This window comes from Triturus cristatus, chromosome 5_2 (genome assembly GCF_964204655.1).
Source record: "Triturus cristatus chromosome 5_2, aTriCri1.1, whole genome shotgun sequence".
Taxonomy (NCBI): Eukaryota; Metazoa; Chordata; class Amphibia; order Caudata; family Salamandridae; genus Triturus; species Triturus cristatus.
The window spans coordinates 699367098-699384122 of NC_140588.1; the positions used below are offsets into that span (position 1 = coordinate 699367098).

The following is a 17025-nucleotide window of genomic DNA, read 5'->3' on the forward strand; positions in this document are numbered from 1 at the left end:
ATGGGCTACAATTAGATATGGTATAAAAGGAGAATGTACCAGAATGTTTAATATTGCGAGGGGAGTAAGACGAGGATGTGTCCTTGCCCCGTTTTTATTTACAATTTATATCAATGAGCTCGAGGATACCTTGCTGAGGGACTGCATAGATATGCCTTCGGCATCACAACGCCACATTCCGGCATTAATTTATGCAGATGATGCCGTTTTGATGGCAAGGACCCCTGTTGCAATGCAAACAATGATTACTTCCTTTTCCACTTTTATGACTAGTTTGGACCTGAAGGTGAACTGTACTAAAACGTTTTCCATGATTTGTGGCACTAAAACTAAACAGAGGAAAAAAGTTATGTTCATAGATTCTAAGCCACTAGAACATATTTCTACCTTCCCTTATTTAGGAATTATGTTTGAATGCTCAGGTCAGTGGAATGCTGCAGTTAAGGGGAGAAATATGCAATTCAGTAAGTCCATAACGTCCCTTAAACTCTTTAGTAAAAAGATGGGTAAGAAACCATTGAATTAGCTATTGCGCATTTATAAATCTAGTTGTGTGGCCGTGGCAACTTATGGCGCGGGAATTTGGGGCTATTCAAACGTAACCAGTCTACAGTTGACAGAGAATAGCTTTTTGAAATTTCTTTTAACTATGCCAGAGAGCACATCCACTTATAACGTCCATGCTGAGCTCGGAATGTTATATATTGAGGACCTTATTAGAATTCAGCCTGTCCTCCTGTGGTATAGGGTTTGGACTACAAATGAGTGCCACTTGAGTCGCCTTATATTGAGGGATGCCCTAAACTTGGAGAATGTGCACCGAATGAAATGGCTGAGGTACATTAAAAGCTTCTGTGGCCATATTAACCATCTGGAATTTTATGGTGATCCTGAGTCTATGGTGACGATCTCTAGGAAGGAACTGAAAAGGTTATGTATTATGTACCTATAGGAGTTAAGAGAACGTACGGAACTGACAAAAAAAACAGTGATGTCCCATCAACTGACTTTAATTTCGCAGGATATTCAACCATATTTAACCCTACGGTTGACGGAACATGAAAAGTTCCTGTTGATACGTTTTAGACTTGGGTTTCTTTTTAGGTCTGTGAGTTTTCCTGTTAAAAATGATTGGTCAGCTGGAATTATTAAATGCCCCTGTGACAACATATCCTCCCAATCGGATATCCATATTTTATTCTTTTGTAAATATTACGTTATCCCCAGGGAAAGGTGGATTAAGCCAATTATAAAATATATGAATCTTAGACAATGCCGACCTGCCTTTTTGATTATACGAAAACTTGAGGATATATTTACGGTAGCCTCGGTCTCTGTATTTCTTAGAAATGTTTTTCATTTAAGAAAATCGATATTGTTTTAAATGTTTTTAGAGCCCATGTGTTTTTAACACTTATTTTATTCCATCATTATTTACTTGAAATTATCTGAAATGTGAAAAATGAAATGTGAAATGTGATATAATATGTTTTTATGTACTTTTATGGTTATCATTGTTTTATAACCGAATAAAGTCTTAATGATAATGAATGATAAGGGGGCCTTGTCTTTAATGATGGAGCAGATTATTCGGGCCTTCCAGACCATCTGCTTGAATACCTGATGGCTAATGGGGGGGGGGGGGTATCCCAAAGCTGTGTGAACCCCGTGAGTTTGACACCCAATAGATATTAGTCTGTTGACTGTTTGGTGTTACTTAATTACACCCAACCCCCAAACTGTGTTTCTACTGCCCGATTTAGGTGGAATACAATGGCTTGAGTACATTGAGATGTGACATTAATAGCACCACAAGACCGTAAAGTGTGCATTGTGCACTTCATGAATCTCCCTAAATCATGTGTATGTAACTTTTCAGCATACCCACATCAGAGAATTCTTTTTCTAGTAAGTTATTATGCCTGTGTTCCTTAATGAAAACTGAAATTCTGTCAGTGTTTCGAGCAAGTAGTGCACCTTGGTAGTTTGTAGGTCTCTGCTTCTTACAGCTTTAGCTGTCTGTTGTTGAAAGACGTGTTATGTACAATATCAATACAGTGGGCTTTGGTTCAGCACATTGCATATCGTTGTTTAGTTTTCTTTGCGTCTTATTTGCTTTTTTCTTTTTCAATGGTGTTTCTTCTTTTTTTGTGTCTGTCCTTCCTCTCGAGTATTGCATCTTTGTCATCCTTTTGTTTAGATGACATATCCGTCCACTGGTTATATTCACAGGATGATTTTTTCTTTTGCAATCAGCACTTTTTCTCTCCCCGTCTCCTGTGTGCTGCTTTCATTTCACAAACCCCTCCCCCAGGTTCTCCGTATTGCTCCCCATCCCTGCTCCACCGTTGCGTCCTCCATTCCTCATCATCCCGCTCTTCTTCTTTTTTGTTTTCTCTCCCCCACTCCCAACAGGGTAGCTCTATTGCTCCCCTGCACACTGCTGTTTGTTAGCGGCATTGACTTGCTCTCTCCACATCTCTTGCACTGGTGCTGTTACCCTCCCTCCATAGCTACCCTACTCCATACCACTCCCATTTTTGTGTGTTCAGTGTCTAAGCGCAACTTCATATCCTCCAACAACTTGCCTCTTGATAAACTCAAAAACTATCAGGGAGGGGAAGGTGAAATTGTACTTCATGGGCCAAAAGAAATGAGCCATGTCAGCGCTCCAGACAGCGGACCCGCTCATAGTTGTGGGCCTACTTCTCTTTCGGGTCCCATTCCAAGTCACTATCTTTGTGTAAGTTGATGATAACTTTGAGAGGCAAGTCTCGCCACAAACACGTGAAGTCTCAGTAGGAATCATCCCTGTCCCACCACTCCCACCGCGGGGAGAAGTTGTGCCGTTGGCACACAAAGAACCTGTGTCTCCTCCTTTTGTCCAACTCAGTCCATTCTGAGGCTGGTCCAAGCATGCAGAGAATTTCCTGTGCCATCCTCGAACCCACATCTGATAGATGCCTTTGTGAGGCCATGCTACAAATTTTGGGACAATCTGGCTCACTTCGGAGTTGCTCACAGCTGCAGTAGCCTCTAGTCAGACTTCCACCAGTCTGTCCTAGTGCTGACTGACCCTGTTGTGCCGCAGTTGGTATCCCTACTTGTGCCTCCACTACTGTGCCAGAGACCTGATTGGTTCCAGCTGCTCTAGGACAGTCCTCTACTCCAGTGAGCTACCTACTCAGACTCTGCTTCCATTCAGGAGTGGGTGTCTGCCAGTACCAGGCCTATGTCTTGTTACTAGATTACCAAGGCGCAGCCCCCAACTTTGGATAAATCCTAGCTTCTCCTTTGGCACCAAGACTATTGTAGGCTAAAAGCCATTTATTTGTGAATCGAAATTTGGTGCAGTTCGACTTCAATGATGTAGGACAGGGTTCTGAAATGAAACCTCCACAATGTACACTTCCATGTGTGCGAATTGAGCTAATTCAACTGAGCGGTCTAGAAGTAGTGGGCGTCATTCTTGCTGCTAGACACCCTTCTACCACATCTATTTCTGCTGGTCATTTGATGAAGTTTGTGGCCTGGGGACCGTCAGGTTGACCTCCTTCAGGCCAAATTGTCTAATGTTTGGTAGTGTTAAATCTCTAGCCCAGCAATCCCTTGCAGTGTCGACCATTACAGGTTATGTATCGGTCATTTTAACCTTTCTGCGTTTACTCTGACGCAGCCTTGTTATTCAAGTCACCAGTTGTGATGTATTTATTAAAGGGGCTTGTGTATGTTTCCCCCTGCGTCCATTATTATGCGTCAGTGGGACCCTGAGGTCACTTATTGGCTTGTAGGAACATTTGCTAAGAAAAGTTCTTGATCCAGTCAGGCGCCTGTGGTAATTCAAAAGGTGAGGAATCTGCAGTTAGTGTAAACCAGAAAGAGTGTTACCAACGGGAAGTAACTAGTTCTTCTATATGACTACGTGCACACAAGTGCATCCCCAAGGTTCACCTACCCAATAAATGTAAGCAGTGGGGAAAGGAAGCACACTGCTTGTCTGCCTTGAGCACCCCTCCTTCCAAAATGCCAGCACTGGCGCGGTCAAACGATCGCAAGCACTTCCTTACTTTTGAGTTAAGGTAATTATCATGAACTGCATTTGCCAGAATGCAATTGGAACTTTTACTGGGATGCCAGTATTTTGCTCCCTTTCCTATGCACTAATTTATATACAGCTTTTAAAGGATTTTTGTGATGTGCTGCACGGATTTCTTTTCCACTATACATAGTAAGTGAGAGCCTAAACCCAAATCCTATTTTTCCTGGCCTGAGGTACATGAAATAGGGACTCCAAATTGAATTGTGCCAAATATGGACACAGTCTTCCATTTGTAATGAACTGTGGCATAAAGTATATTTAGTAGTCTCAAGGGGAGCACCGACGAATCCATGGAACTCATCTGCATAACGTGCCTTAGTTGGATGCATCTGTTTGTGTAGCTGTCTATCTGCTGTAAAGCCATGTGTTGCCCACTGGTTAGTCAAGGAATGTGAACGCTGTTTTGTCAAATAGATCACCTACTGTCAGTGGCCTGCAAACAGTGAAGCATTGCAGTAACGTCCCTCTTGAGGTCTGGGAGACAAGGAAGATTGTTTAGCTGTGGAAAGTGCAACTGTGACATCCTGAAGGCATCCTCCTGAACCTCAGTACTGTCTGTGATGAGGGGCGGTGTTCATCTGACAGTAGAGATGCATGCATGCTGCCTCTGTCTAGGTTAGCTGTCTGCCTTTGCAGGCTGGAGATCTTCCCTCGTTCCTGTATTTTGTCCCCTGCCTGCTTGCTGTTTGCTTGATTATACTTATGCCTGACCTAAACTATGATCAACATTTCTGCATCTGCCCAAATAAGCACAAGAGGCCTCAGTCTATGTTATTTTTCAGATTTATTATCAAAGCTGCTCCTGGTCTCCCAAGAAAAGATCAGCGCCTGCCAAATGTCATAATAAATGAAAAGCGAGACATTGCTGTTGCAGCCCATCAGGTAAGAAGAACTTGTTTGTGCGGGTTGGAAAAAAGGCACTGCTCTACCTATTTTAATGTTTGACAATTTCACAAATATGTAAATCTAAAATGGATTATCATTCCATTTTAATAGTTAACACTTGTTTGTGCCGTTTCTGATGGAAATATTTTTATTCGTAATCATTTAGGGCTTCACAGGGTTTCAGCTGCGACTTCTGGCACAGCCTTTGCGAAACCTGCTTTCACAAGTGGCAACATTTGTATCAAGATCACAGGGGTGGCAAAAATTCCTGCTCTGCCTTGCATCAAAGGTAGAGGGAAAAGTCATATTTACCAAGATAGGGTGCATTTTTCCTCTCCCCGCGTGCTGGCGCACTTTTAGCAGCCATGTACCAGTGCACAAACCGTTGCAGCATAGTGCAAGGGTGTGTACGTTCTCTGAAGCATAGGTTCCTCTGGACCTTCAGAGGTGTCTATGAACTCTATGAAAAGTTATTTTGCCCCAGACAGAAAGAGTAATCTGCATGGACACCTTGGGCAAAGTTAGACAATTCAATGAGCGGATTGGGTAAAGCATATCTACAAAACCAATTTAATGCACAGCCCGAACTGGAAGTACTAGTTTCCAGACTTCTCCAGTAAAAAAACATTATGCTTTCAGAATTTTCCCACCTTTTATGTGTACTGTACAGTGCGGCTCACATGCAAAGTTTGAAAAATAAAGAGAAATGAAAACATTTCTCCTCGTTACTCCTTCCTCCAGGAGGCATAACATTTTGGCACTAATTTCTATCTGCCAGTGTTTGAACATAGGAAATTGTGTCAAAGCCTGGGTGGTTACATGGGAACACTTATGCACCACCCAAGGAATGCCCCTTAGACTCAAAGTAGCGCAAAGCGCTACAGAGCCCAACTTTGCGTTACTTTTGGATACTATCCAACGCAAGTCGTGATTGTTGCAAGTATGACAATGCCAGTATTTTGCCCTGGGTTTCTCTTTAAAAGAATGATTACATTCAGTGTGTCAGGGCTAACCACAAACTTGCAAGCTTCACTTCATTCTCACTCACATACTCAGTTTTGTCACTCACACTCTCTGTACATGCCCTTATACTCATTTATTCTCACTCACTTGCATTCTCTTTTAATCTCTCTTTCTCACTCACGCATGCTTACTGACACTCGGGGCCCAGATTTACTAATGCTTTGCAACAGGTTTGCGTCACTTTTATTAATCAAAACCAGCGCAAAGTTGAGATTTACTATTCAACACAAATCCTGTGTTGGATAGTAAAGCCCACCCTAACTTTTTGCATTGGGTTTAAGTCACTTGATAGGCACCTGTGACTTTATCCTGGCACACTGAGGTTAATTTGTGGCACAAAGGGCATCAATGTTAAAATACTGATACTGGCATACTAAAGGTAATTCATGGCATATAGGGCACCCTTGAAAAAATACTGGCATACTTGAGGAAATTCTTGGTATGTGGACAATACTGGCAAAATGTTGGTACTACCACAATGGAGTTATTTCTTGGCATAAAGGTAGATAACCTGGCATATGGGTGGGTGGCAACCATGACAAAATGCTGGCTCTGACATACTGAGGTCATTTTGATACAAGGGTCACCTATGATATTTGGACAGCATACATTTCAGAATTCTGGCACTGGCTTATTTCTTTATTGAAAACCAAACAGTAGGTTTCACAAATCATACAGCAGTGGCATGATGAGGTACAGCACATAAACATTTTGCCTTAATGCCTCACAACTCGTTTCATTGCAGACTATAGACTTGGTGCTGTAGGGCCATTTAAATCAATTTGCACAGTACCCCTTATCTTCTGTTGCTATGCGACTACCCACTCACTGATCCCATTAGCCCTATCTCCTGTAGGCCCTTCAATCGACCCACATTTTTTCCCATTTCTTAGGACAGCCTCTTGCTGTGTAGACCACCTGTTCTGCCCTCTGGCAGCAGTCTAGGTAGCTTCATGTTGTGTGATATACCAGTATAGGTCCGCCTTCCAATCCTTAACCGCCGGTATGGCCGTGGCACCTTCATGCTCTTGCAATGTTTCTCTTTGCCACCCCCGCTCCCAGTCTCAGCCAGATTACTTTCGACGTGGGCTAGTCTTGTTCCCCTTTTATTCCCAGGAGTAACCATTTGGGTTCAACAGGGATCATTAGATAGGTCTGATTTCTCCAGATGTCGCCCAGCTGTTCTATACAAATGAGTCCCCATTTTCGAAATCCTTGTTGCCCTCCCACCTCCAGCAAGAGTGCGCTGTACCATTATGGGGTCTGGGCTGTCCGTTTCCCTCCCAGGAAGTTGGTAGTTTTATGCCATACATCTATTACAACTTGTGTGTGCTGTGGCCAGCTGCCTCTGCCTGTCCTACCATACAGAAGTCTCTCGTATCCACCCGGGCCCATGCACCCTCTGTCCAGCCTGTAAGCTGGGTCTTGGTGGTCCACGAAAAGCTCAGTCATTGATTGCCAGCAACTGTGAGGCATAATATGTTCAAGGCATGTGAGCTGTAGGTCACATGCTTTGCATACTCATGCCATCTAGTGTTGGGCAGGATGTGTGCAGGTTGTTTTTCTTCGAATACTCCCGCTGTATTTGGCTAGGGCAATTCTCGGAGCACCCCCTTTCCACAGGAGTCTGCGGACTACTGGGCCGAAACCCCTGAACACTGCTGGTGGAATCTTGTAGGGTGCATTTTGCATTACATAGAGCAGTCTCTGGAGAGCCATCATCTTGTAGAGAGCCGCTCTACACAATAACGTCAATGGCAAGGATTCCCAGTGGGCACTGGCATATTTCATATTATTTTTGATGTTAGGGGGAACCTTGGAATGAACGGGCACCCATAACAAAATGCTCATCATTGCAGAATGGAGATCATTTTTGACATATGGGGGCACTAATACCGCATTTTATTAAAAAGTGGGGTCAGCTTCTGGGGAACGTCACGTTTCATTAGCTTGGCACACCAACAAAGAATTTGAATGTTTAATAAGTACACTTTCAGCAAGCCTTTGCAGTTCCTATGGCATTTTAGTACATTTATATTCAAATTGTACTGTAAAATTCACTTTTTCACCCCATTCTTTTCAAAATCTTCTCGGTGAGGGAACCCCCTAGAAGAGGTCTGGCTTACTCACTTTGTTTCAGTGATGTCAATTAAGGTCAGAAGGTATGTAATATTACTTCTGCTACCCCAGGCATTTTGGTGAATCGACGCCCGTGTTTTGAGAACACACAAGTGAAAATAGTGGTATAGTGTTCTAAGTGAAGAAAATCACATTTAAGTGTTTAGTGCTATTACAGGAGGGCCCTCGCTATCATTGATGATGGTACTTGAGAACGGCAAGAAAAAGTGTGAGAGTGAACTTGAGAGATGAGCTTCAGAGAATTTGAAAACCTTCGATATACTCTTCATCACAAAAGGAATGTTAAGCAGTTATAAATGTTATGTTATGTTATATGGTATTTGTAAAGCGCAGACTTTCACTCCGTGGAGCATCATGGCACTGAGCAAGTTGCTAACAGACAGGATGACTGAGACTAGGGAAAGAGAATTTAGATAAGTGCTTTACATAGCGTATTGGGTGCCGTAAAATTCCATGTTTTCAGAGCTTTCCTGAAGAGGGTTTCTGATTGGATGAAACGTAGATGGTTAGGCAGTTGGTTACAGGCTTTTGTCCCTAGAACTGCAATTGATTTCCCCCCTTTTGAGCTGTATCTGAAGACAGGGGTTTTAGTAGATTAGCATTGGACCTTAAGTACTTATATATTTCTAAGCCATAGCATTAACTCCTGGGTGCATATATACGACAAATGGTTACCAGACGCAACTGGAGGCACTGACTCGCTTTTAGAAGGTGCACTTTACTTTGCATGTTATTCTGTTGATTTTACAGCACAACTAGAGTATGTAACGTCTCAATTTTTGTATCACAAAGTTGAGGTATGTGAAATTTGCTTGATCTTTATTTCGATAGCAAAGGAGCTCTGAGAACAGACTTTTGAATTGAAGCTAGGCATGGGCGTGAAATATCGATCTGCTTGCGGAGTTTTTCCTGCTCTGCATAGAGCACGGACTACCCAAAAACTCCACAGAGCTGAGTTTTTTCCTCGCTCGCACTCAGCCACGTTAAGTTGGCGAAAGGAAGCGAGGAAAATCTTACTCCAGACCATCTCCCGGTGAGATTTCTCAATGCGGGCGGTCAAGGATGGTCACTACCACTTGCGTTGAGAAACCTTCCTTTCGCTTTGAGGCAGCTGCAGCTCGACTAGAATATATACTCGAGTGGCCGAAAGAAGCAGCGCCCTCTTGCACTGTGCGTGGTGCAGTTTGCACTGATTTTACAGCGCGAGACAAACACCCGGCGCTAAATATCAGCACTCTGCGACGAAACGCACTCCACTGCTGGCGGAACTCCACGTAGCACAGTGGAGTTTTTTTTGTCACTTTACAGAGTTTCACATAGCGGAACTCCGCCCAGGCCTAATTGAAGCAAAATCGCAAGAGAAGTGTAGAAACTAATACTTTCAGTTTGAGTAGTACAATAAATCGGTTTTGTAGATATGCTTGCCCCAGTCCAAACTTTGAATTTTCTAACGTTGCCTGTAGTTTCCATGCAGTTTGTCTGGGGCCAAGTAACTTATAAAAGAGTGCAGACTGTACCCTTATCCTTATGCTTAGCATTCAAGTGTTTTTGCTTGTTTTCAAAGGAAAGAATATTCACAATATCAGGAACCTGTTCTACATAAGGCGAATTGAGCCCCCGAATCAGATGTTCTTTCGGTCTGCACACTTTTAAACAGTGTCTCATTGGCAACAACACCTGATCTTGTGTTTTATTCACAATCTGAAAGTGTATTCTCTCTGCCAGCGCCAGCAAGACATTCATACGTATTTTCTTTTTTTTTTTTTTAAATGACAGGGATCATATATGGGATTTCTTTTTCTTGCTATTCTGGCGTATTTGTATCCAAGTGTACTTGAGTGTCCATTTAATGTTCAAGTTTCTGCCTGAATCTTTTCCTAATTTTGCTTTCTGGTTTTTAACTTATTCGAATATTTTGTGGTTAATTACACTACACTCCTTGTTTCTATACAATAAATATTCTTCTTAAAAAAATAAAACACACACACTTTCTAAAATCTTTGTAATTACCACACAATAAACATATGTCATTGATTTTAAAAATGCCAGATTCTTCTCTTACTCTGCGTTCGTTCACAAAATGAACTACATACACAGTTCAAATTATGATTTTATTGCAACTAAGCCTCTAGCTGCTGTCCAAACTATCACCGTCGTTATAGTACTGAAATAACTAATGTTGTCGGTTGAATATAATTGCTGAGTTGTCCACCACTTTATCCTCAGAAGTCAATATTGAAGGGGCGATCACTCATCAAAGAGCATTTTAGAGGACCTTAAGAAAAAACTGTTTATGCTTATTAAAAGGTCATTTTAATTTCAAGTTGAATGCAAGCCATTTTGAGAGGCCCGCAACTTAGCAAGGGAGGAAGTTTGCATCACTAATGATCATTTCAGCTCCAGCCTTTTTATTTACATGACCTGATTGCTTAAATATAGGCCTGGGTGGTGAACTCTGCTCTGCTCGTGGAGTTTGCAGAGTTTTCTGCACTCCGCGAAGCTCACGGAGTGCAGAAAACTCCACTCCACGTAGTGTAGCATTTTTTTTTTTTTACCCGCTCGTGAACAGTAAGGAAATATCGTTTTTATTAACTTTTATAATGAGTGTTTTGGAACTGATGCTTGTTTCAATATTAATATGCTGTTAAATTTCATTTTAGGCCTAGACCACAAGCTTGTCTATTTCAACACAGGGTTCCATATTGTGGTTGGGGTGACTTTAGTCCTTGACAAGGTTAGCATAGGAGGTATTTCTCAACATCTGTATCAGAAAGCTTATTAATGTGTTTGATCTCATTAATGCCTGTGAAGTAGTGGATTCCACCTATTACACTTATGCAACTTATGTCGGGGGGAGGGGTTATGGGTCAATTATTGCCGCTCGTAGGCTAGTCACTGCCAATCTTTTTCCTGGAGTTTTACCTGGACCTTGCTGGGTGTAACATCTGACGCCTTGCTGCTTTGAGGGGGCAACATTCCTACTTGGACTGCGCTGAGTCGGGACTGCGAGGACCAGGCTGCTCGCTGGTGACCGCAGCTGATTCCTCTTCCCGACTCCTCCCCCTCTGTGTATTTGAGCCTCGCGGCCCCCGCTTCGCGGGAGCCGCTCGTAGGCTAGTCACTGCCAATCTCTTTCCTGGAGTTTTACCTGGACCTTGCTGGGTGTAACATCTGACGCCTTGCTGCTTTGAGGGGGCAACATTCCTACTTGGACTGCGCTGAGTCGGGACTGCGAGGACCAGGCTGCTCGCTGGTGACCGCAGCTGATTCCTCTTCCCGACTCCTCCTCCTCTGGCCCCCTTTGTCTTTAATTGCACATACCTGCCCCGCGCGCTAGCGGGACGCGCGCAGGACGAGGGCCGGGGCAAAGAGCGGGCCGTTTGAGGCCGTTAGAGGACGGGTGAGGCCGGGCCTGGGCCTCCCCCCCTGGACCCCCCGGAAACTTTGGCTGAGTGCGAGGGCTATCATCTCTGCCCACTTCCAGAAATGTCAACAAGAGAAACCCGGAGTAAAAGCGCCATGGCTCTTGAGCCTACACCAAAGGGAACATTGGACAATTATTTTGTGAAAGCTGGGTCCCTGCTAATTGAGGATATAACGCTCCTGGAGAGACGAATATCTCAAGAACTGGACTGGGTGCGGAGATCGTCCATGGGCCCTTTGGCTCTGGCAAAGTCACCTGTGGTAAGCACAGAGCTCCTTACGTTGGATACAGGGGTGAATGGCACAATAAATCTTTCTGGGACATTGGTCATATCAAATTGTATTTCCCAGTTAAGCAGGAAGGACCCCAATGATGATTTTGTTGATTTTAGTATGTTAACTCTCCCCCCTGCTCAACCCCACCCCATACCTACTATAAAACCCACGCCAGATCCTGACAATGTCAACTCCACATGCTTAAAAATGACAAAGCGAAAGGGGTCCAGAGAAGGAGCTATCCCGAAAAACATTGGAGGAAGTAAGAATAAGAATGTGCGAAAGCTAAACATCTCAAAACCCTCCCTGAATCCGCTGCCAAAAAGTTTCTGCCTAAATACTAGGGAAAAAACGCAAAAAGATAGAGCTGAGACCCCTCGTTTTAATCCCCCGGGGGAGACAAGTAATCAAGCCGAATCAAACTTGCCTGAGACCATTGAGGAGGATGTCACCCTGGCAGATATAGGCGCCCTTATAAGAAACCTTTTAAGTCCATTGGAAGAAAGGCTAATAAAAATAGAAGCTAGACTCGTGGTTATAGAAAAATCGACAGTCCAACTAGCTGATAGTCTGAAAACAATGAACAATGGTGGGACCAAGGCTCCAGACAGGGCAACAAAAAGGGGACTCTCTCAGCCCACAAATGGGACTAAAAACGCTACACATATAGTGCACCAGGCATCACCTACTCCGTCCCTAAGTATTAACACTCACCCGAAGGAAAACATTTCAAAAAATCATGAAGCTCAGTTGAACCATTCCTCTTCCCCTCAAAACAGGGTAAACCAAGCGGGGCTAAGTGATTGTGCTCCCACCAATGCACCGAACAATGAGGAGCATCTGATGGGGGGTGTGAGCAAGAGGCTAGATCCGGGACCAATACACCTTCCACCAGAGGCAGCCCCATATACTGTTGTTCTGGCGGGGGTACCAGAATTGAATCCTGCCTCCAAAGAATCCACCATTCCCCTTAAAAATAAGGTGATAAATTGGCTTCGCACACATAGACCGCTCCCGGAAGGTATACTGAGCCCTGTTCTTATGGTACGAAGGGTCCCATGGTTGGGCAGTTCAACTAAATCCATAAATGGTGACTGTGTTATAGTCAACCTTAAAGATCATAGGACCGTCCTGCATATATGTGGCTGGATCTCAGAGGAAGATGGGACTACTGTTCAAACCCTACCCCTCTCCTTTTTTTACCCCCCTCTAGCATATGATAGAGAGGACGAGATTTGGGAGGATCGGACACAAAGATCGACCGGGTGGGGAGATCTCAAAAGAAGGGAAGTTTACCACCACCCCAGAACCCAATATCAAGAGCACCCTGAAATCCGTGCACAATACACTTATTCCGAGAGATCGGGTGGAGGGCTGCTAAGAGGATGGAGAGAAACACCCAACTTGCGAAGACAGGAGTTAGCCCACTATACCTCCAATATGGGCAACGAGGGATGGGAAATTTGCCACAGGAAAGGCGGCAATTGGGGTACAGGTGGGCAAAATTACTATCCCCGGAGACCCCTCCAGCAATGCCAGCAATTTCACTTTCCAACCCACAATAGGTACAGCCAACTAGACATGGTGGATTGACTGCCTATACATATGGGCAGGAAGTCCAACTCTGTAGTATGGGAGGCTGTAGATGAAACTAGCTTAGAAATAGACCCGCCCAATACCTTCAAACATTATGGGGCTCTGAGCAATTCCATTGGCAACTTAGGTCATAACACAGTATGGGAGGTTGTGGATCGAACCAGTCTTGGAATGGAGCCACCCAATACCCCAGAATATCAAGGGGCCTTGGGCGATTCCACTGGCGGGGCAGGATATAATGCGCGGGAAGAATTAAGTATCCCCCTAATACCATTTGAGATTATCACCAGCAATAAAGGGACTGTCTACACATATACCACTACTTTGAATGATAGGCCCCCCCATACTAAAAATATTGTCATGGAATGTGGCGGGCCTGGGTAACAAGTCTGACTTACAGGAATGGATTGAATACATCGACTCCAAAGACTTATGCATGTTCCAGGAAACTTGGGAGAGAGAGGAACATGCAAGGCAGGGATTTGCAGTATACTTCATTCCTGCGAAATGGGGAGGAAGGGGGCGCCCATCGGGTGGACTTGAAACCTGGGTAGCAGCGCACCTGGGATGCAAAGCCACGCGCTTTCCAGTGGCATCAGAAGATATACTTGTGGTTCTACTGGAATGGTCTCATCACTGTAGACTAGCGGTGGTAAATGTGTATTCGAGACCGGTAACCATTTCTCAGGAGTCACCCACCATCGATGAATTAGCGGATCTTTTGACTGAACTCCCTAAGGGTTTCCCTTTTGTAGTGGGTGGGGATTTGAACTCACATTATAAGCCCCTGCCAGGTCTCCTAGATGGGGACCTCCTAGAGGAAGAGACAAGATGGCGAGTACCATCGCTAGTATCTATTCCGCCCAAAGCTTGGAGTCCATTGGCAGTGCAGATTACTGCCTTAACTTTAAGACATGGGGTCAGGGCCTGTAACGGGCGAGCTAAATCGGATACCCCGAGTAAACCTACATTCAATCGGAAAGGCAGTGAATCAAGATTAGACTATATCTTAGTGCAACTATCCTCGTGGTCGCATGTCATTGATTTTAGGGTCACTGATAGAGAAGACAGCGACCACAATGCCCTGGAATTGGACTTTCTCCTTCCCGGACGGGACCTTGGGGAAGTAGAATTACCCAAGACAAACCCCGATTTAGTCCTTGAAAGTAATAGGAGAAGAATCAAGTGGGAAAAAATTGCAGCAAGTACAGCCAAGCTCCCACAGTTTTACAAAAATGTTATTCCTATTCTAGAGAATATGGCGTTTCTAATTGAGGAACCAAATATAGGGGACGTTAACAAACAAATCTGGCTGAACCACGAAGAAGTCATAAAGACTCTGTCTGCAGATTTATTTAATAATGGTCCAAGGAGGGGGGGTGGAAGGAACCAGTGTACTTGGTACAATGCGGAGTGCCGCAGAGCAAGGAGAGATCTTTTTGTTGACTATTAAGAATCGTAAAAGTAGGCTGGAAATTCACGCCAGGAGACGCGAATACAAAAAGCTGATTGTCAATGCAAAGATTGACTGGGAGCAGAATAAATGGGAAGAGCTTGCTAGCTCCCTAGCGTCTATGGATTCACGGAAGTTCTGGCGAATTGTCAACTCAGGTTCTGGGGAACTTGCCCCGGCAATAGAGCCAAATTTTTCTTCCAAGTCCTGGCAGGAGCATTTTCAGTCTCTGTATACAGAGGAGCCTGGCCCAGGCGGGTTGCACCACTATTTCGTCGCTCTATAATTTCGTGGAAGCGGACTCATTCTCACTTAGAGAGGTCCGGGTTGCCATAATAGGCTTGTCAACTGGAAAGGCGCCTGGCTTGGATGGCCTTCCGGGCGACCTTTACAAACAGGAGCCGGACATATGGGCCCCTTATTTCCTGATGCTATTTAACGCGATTCTAAGGGGCATGGAGGTGCCCTGTACTTGGCTGGGCGCAGAGGTGGTCCCGATCTTTAAGAAAGGCTCGCCCCTGCTCCCATCCAACTACAGGCCCATCAGCCTGATAGATGTGTCGCAAAAACTCTTCGGAAGGCTCATCTTGGACCGCTTACAGAATTGGATAGAGGAGGCAGCCATTATGAGCCCTTATCAGGCCGGGTTCAGGAAAGGGGTTTCCACTATGGACCAAATCTTTCGCCTCAATCTCATTTACTGGAGGACGGCACTCGTCGAGGGCGGCAGCTTGTACACGGTATTCATGGACTTACGGGCCGCCTTCGACCTGGTCCCTAGATCCAAGCTCTGGAGTGTCCTGGGTGAGCTGGGAGTCCCGCCAGATATCCTGGCTATTTTGATTAAACTACATCGGGATAACTTTGCGCGGGTCAGGTGTGGCAGGATGGGGGGCCTAACCGAAAGATTCCCAGTTGACAGGGGGGTGAGGCAGGGATGTGTGCTTGCACCCACCCTGTTCTGCCTCTTTGTCAACGGGGTAATCGCCCATCTGTCCAGGCTGAAAGACATTGATGCTCCCAAATTGAATGGCAGCAGGGTGCCTGCCATAATGTTTGCAGATGACACCCTGCTGCTGTCCAAATCCCCCATGGGAATCCAACGGATAGTGGATGGGTTCTTGAAATTTTGTACCGAGAGGGGCCTAGAAATCAACGCCTCCAAGACAAAATTTATGATCCTAAACCCTACCCCCTCAACACGTCCAAACCCTTTGTTGGGTATGGTGCGGTTGGAGAGGGTCTCCACATTTGAATATCTGGGGGTAACCCTGAATGAGAAGATGACATGGAGGACACATACGACTAAGGCAAATTTGAAATTATTGCAGAAGGCAGGGGGCATCTTAAGGATGACGGGCAAATCTATATATCGCCCACTGGGCCCTATGATACAGATTTATAAATCTCAAGCCCGGGGTTCAGTTGTATATGGGGCAGAACTATGGGGCCATGTTCCTGTAAAAAATTTAACAACTACAGAGAATAAATTTCTCAGACAACTAGTGGCCCTCCCCTCTAGCACCCCACTGCTCCCCCTGAGACTGGATTTAGGTCTAAGGCCAATTGCCGAGGAGCTAGATATAAAGCCCCTTGCCTTTTGGCGATGAATATGGAGCAACCAGGATCTCAGTGACTATAGAAGTGAGCTCCAGGAGTTCCTGGCTTTACCAAACATTAATAGCATCCCCTGGCTAAAATATATAAGGAGCACATGTGAAAGTCTAGGTCTCCCGGAACTATGGACCGACCCTGCTAATTCAAGTAGGAGGATCTCTCGAAAGGCACTTACACAACTTTACTACCAGTCAAGGCTGACTATCGATTTAGGCAACACACGTGCGGGATCTTTGACCCACACATTTATCCAACTGAAAGATTCCTATCAATTGGAAACTGTATTAGATGGTATGGGTCCTGTGTTGACAAGAAAACTCTACTTACAGTGGAGGTATGGCTCTCTACCTCTGAGGGCCTTCACCAGCTCTTGGTCCCGCCTTTTAACAACAGAGCAGTGCCCAGTCTGCACATATCCTCAGGAGAATGATCTACACGTGGTCCTTTTTTGTAAAGCCTACCAAAGAGCAAGGAAGTATTGGCTCTTACCTATCCTCAAAAATATGGGCTTTAG

The 17025-nt window shown here is 44.7% G+C and overlaps 1 protein-coding gene across 2 annotated transcripts in view; it reads left to right on the top strand.

Annotated features, from left to right (window-relative positions):
* The window catches only part of UTP14A (UTP14A small subunit processome component), a 458135-nt gene that overhangs the window by 360623 nt on the left and 80487 nt on the right, over positions 1-17025 (top strand). For both annotated transcript variants that reach the window (XM_085607771.1, XM_085607772.1), the window contains one exon: positions 4882-4981. In XM_085607771.1, coding sequence (XP_085463897.1) covers positions 4882-4981 — 100 coding nt within the window. The remainder of the gene's footprint in view (positions 1-4881; positions 4982-17025) is intronic.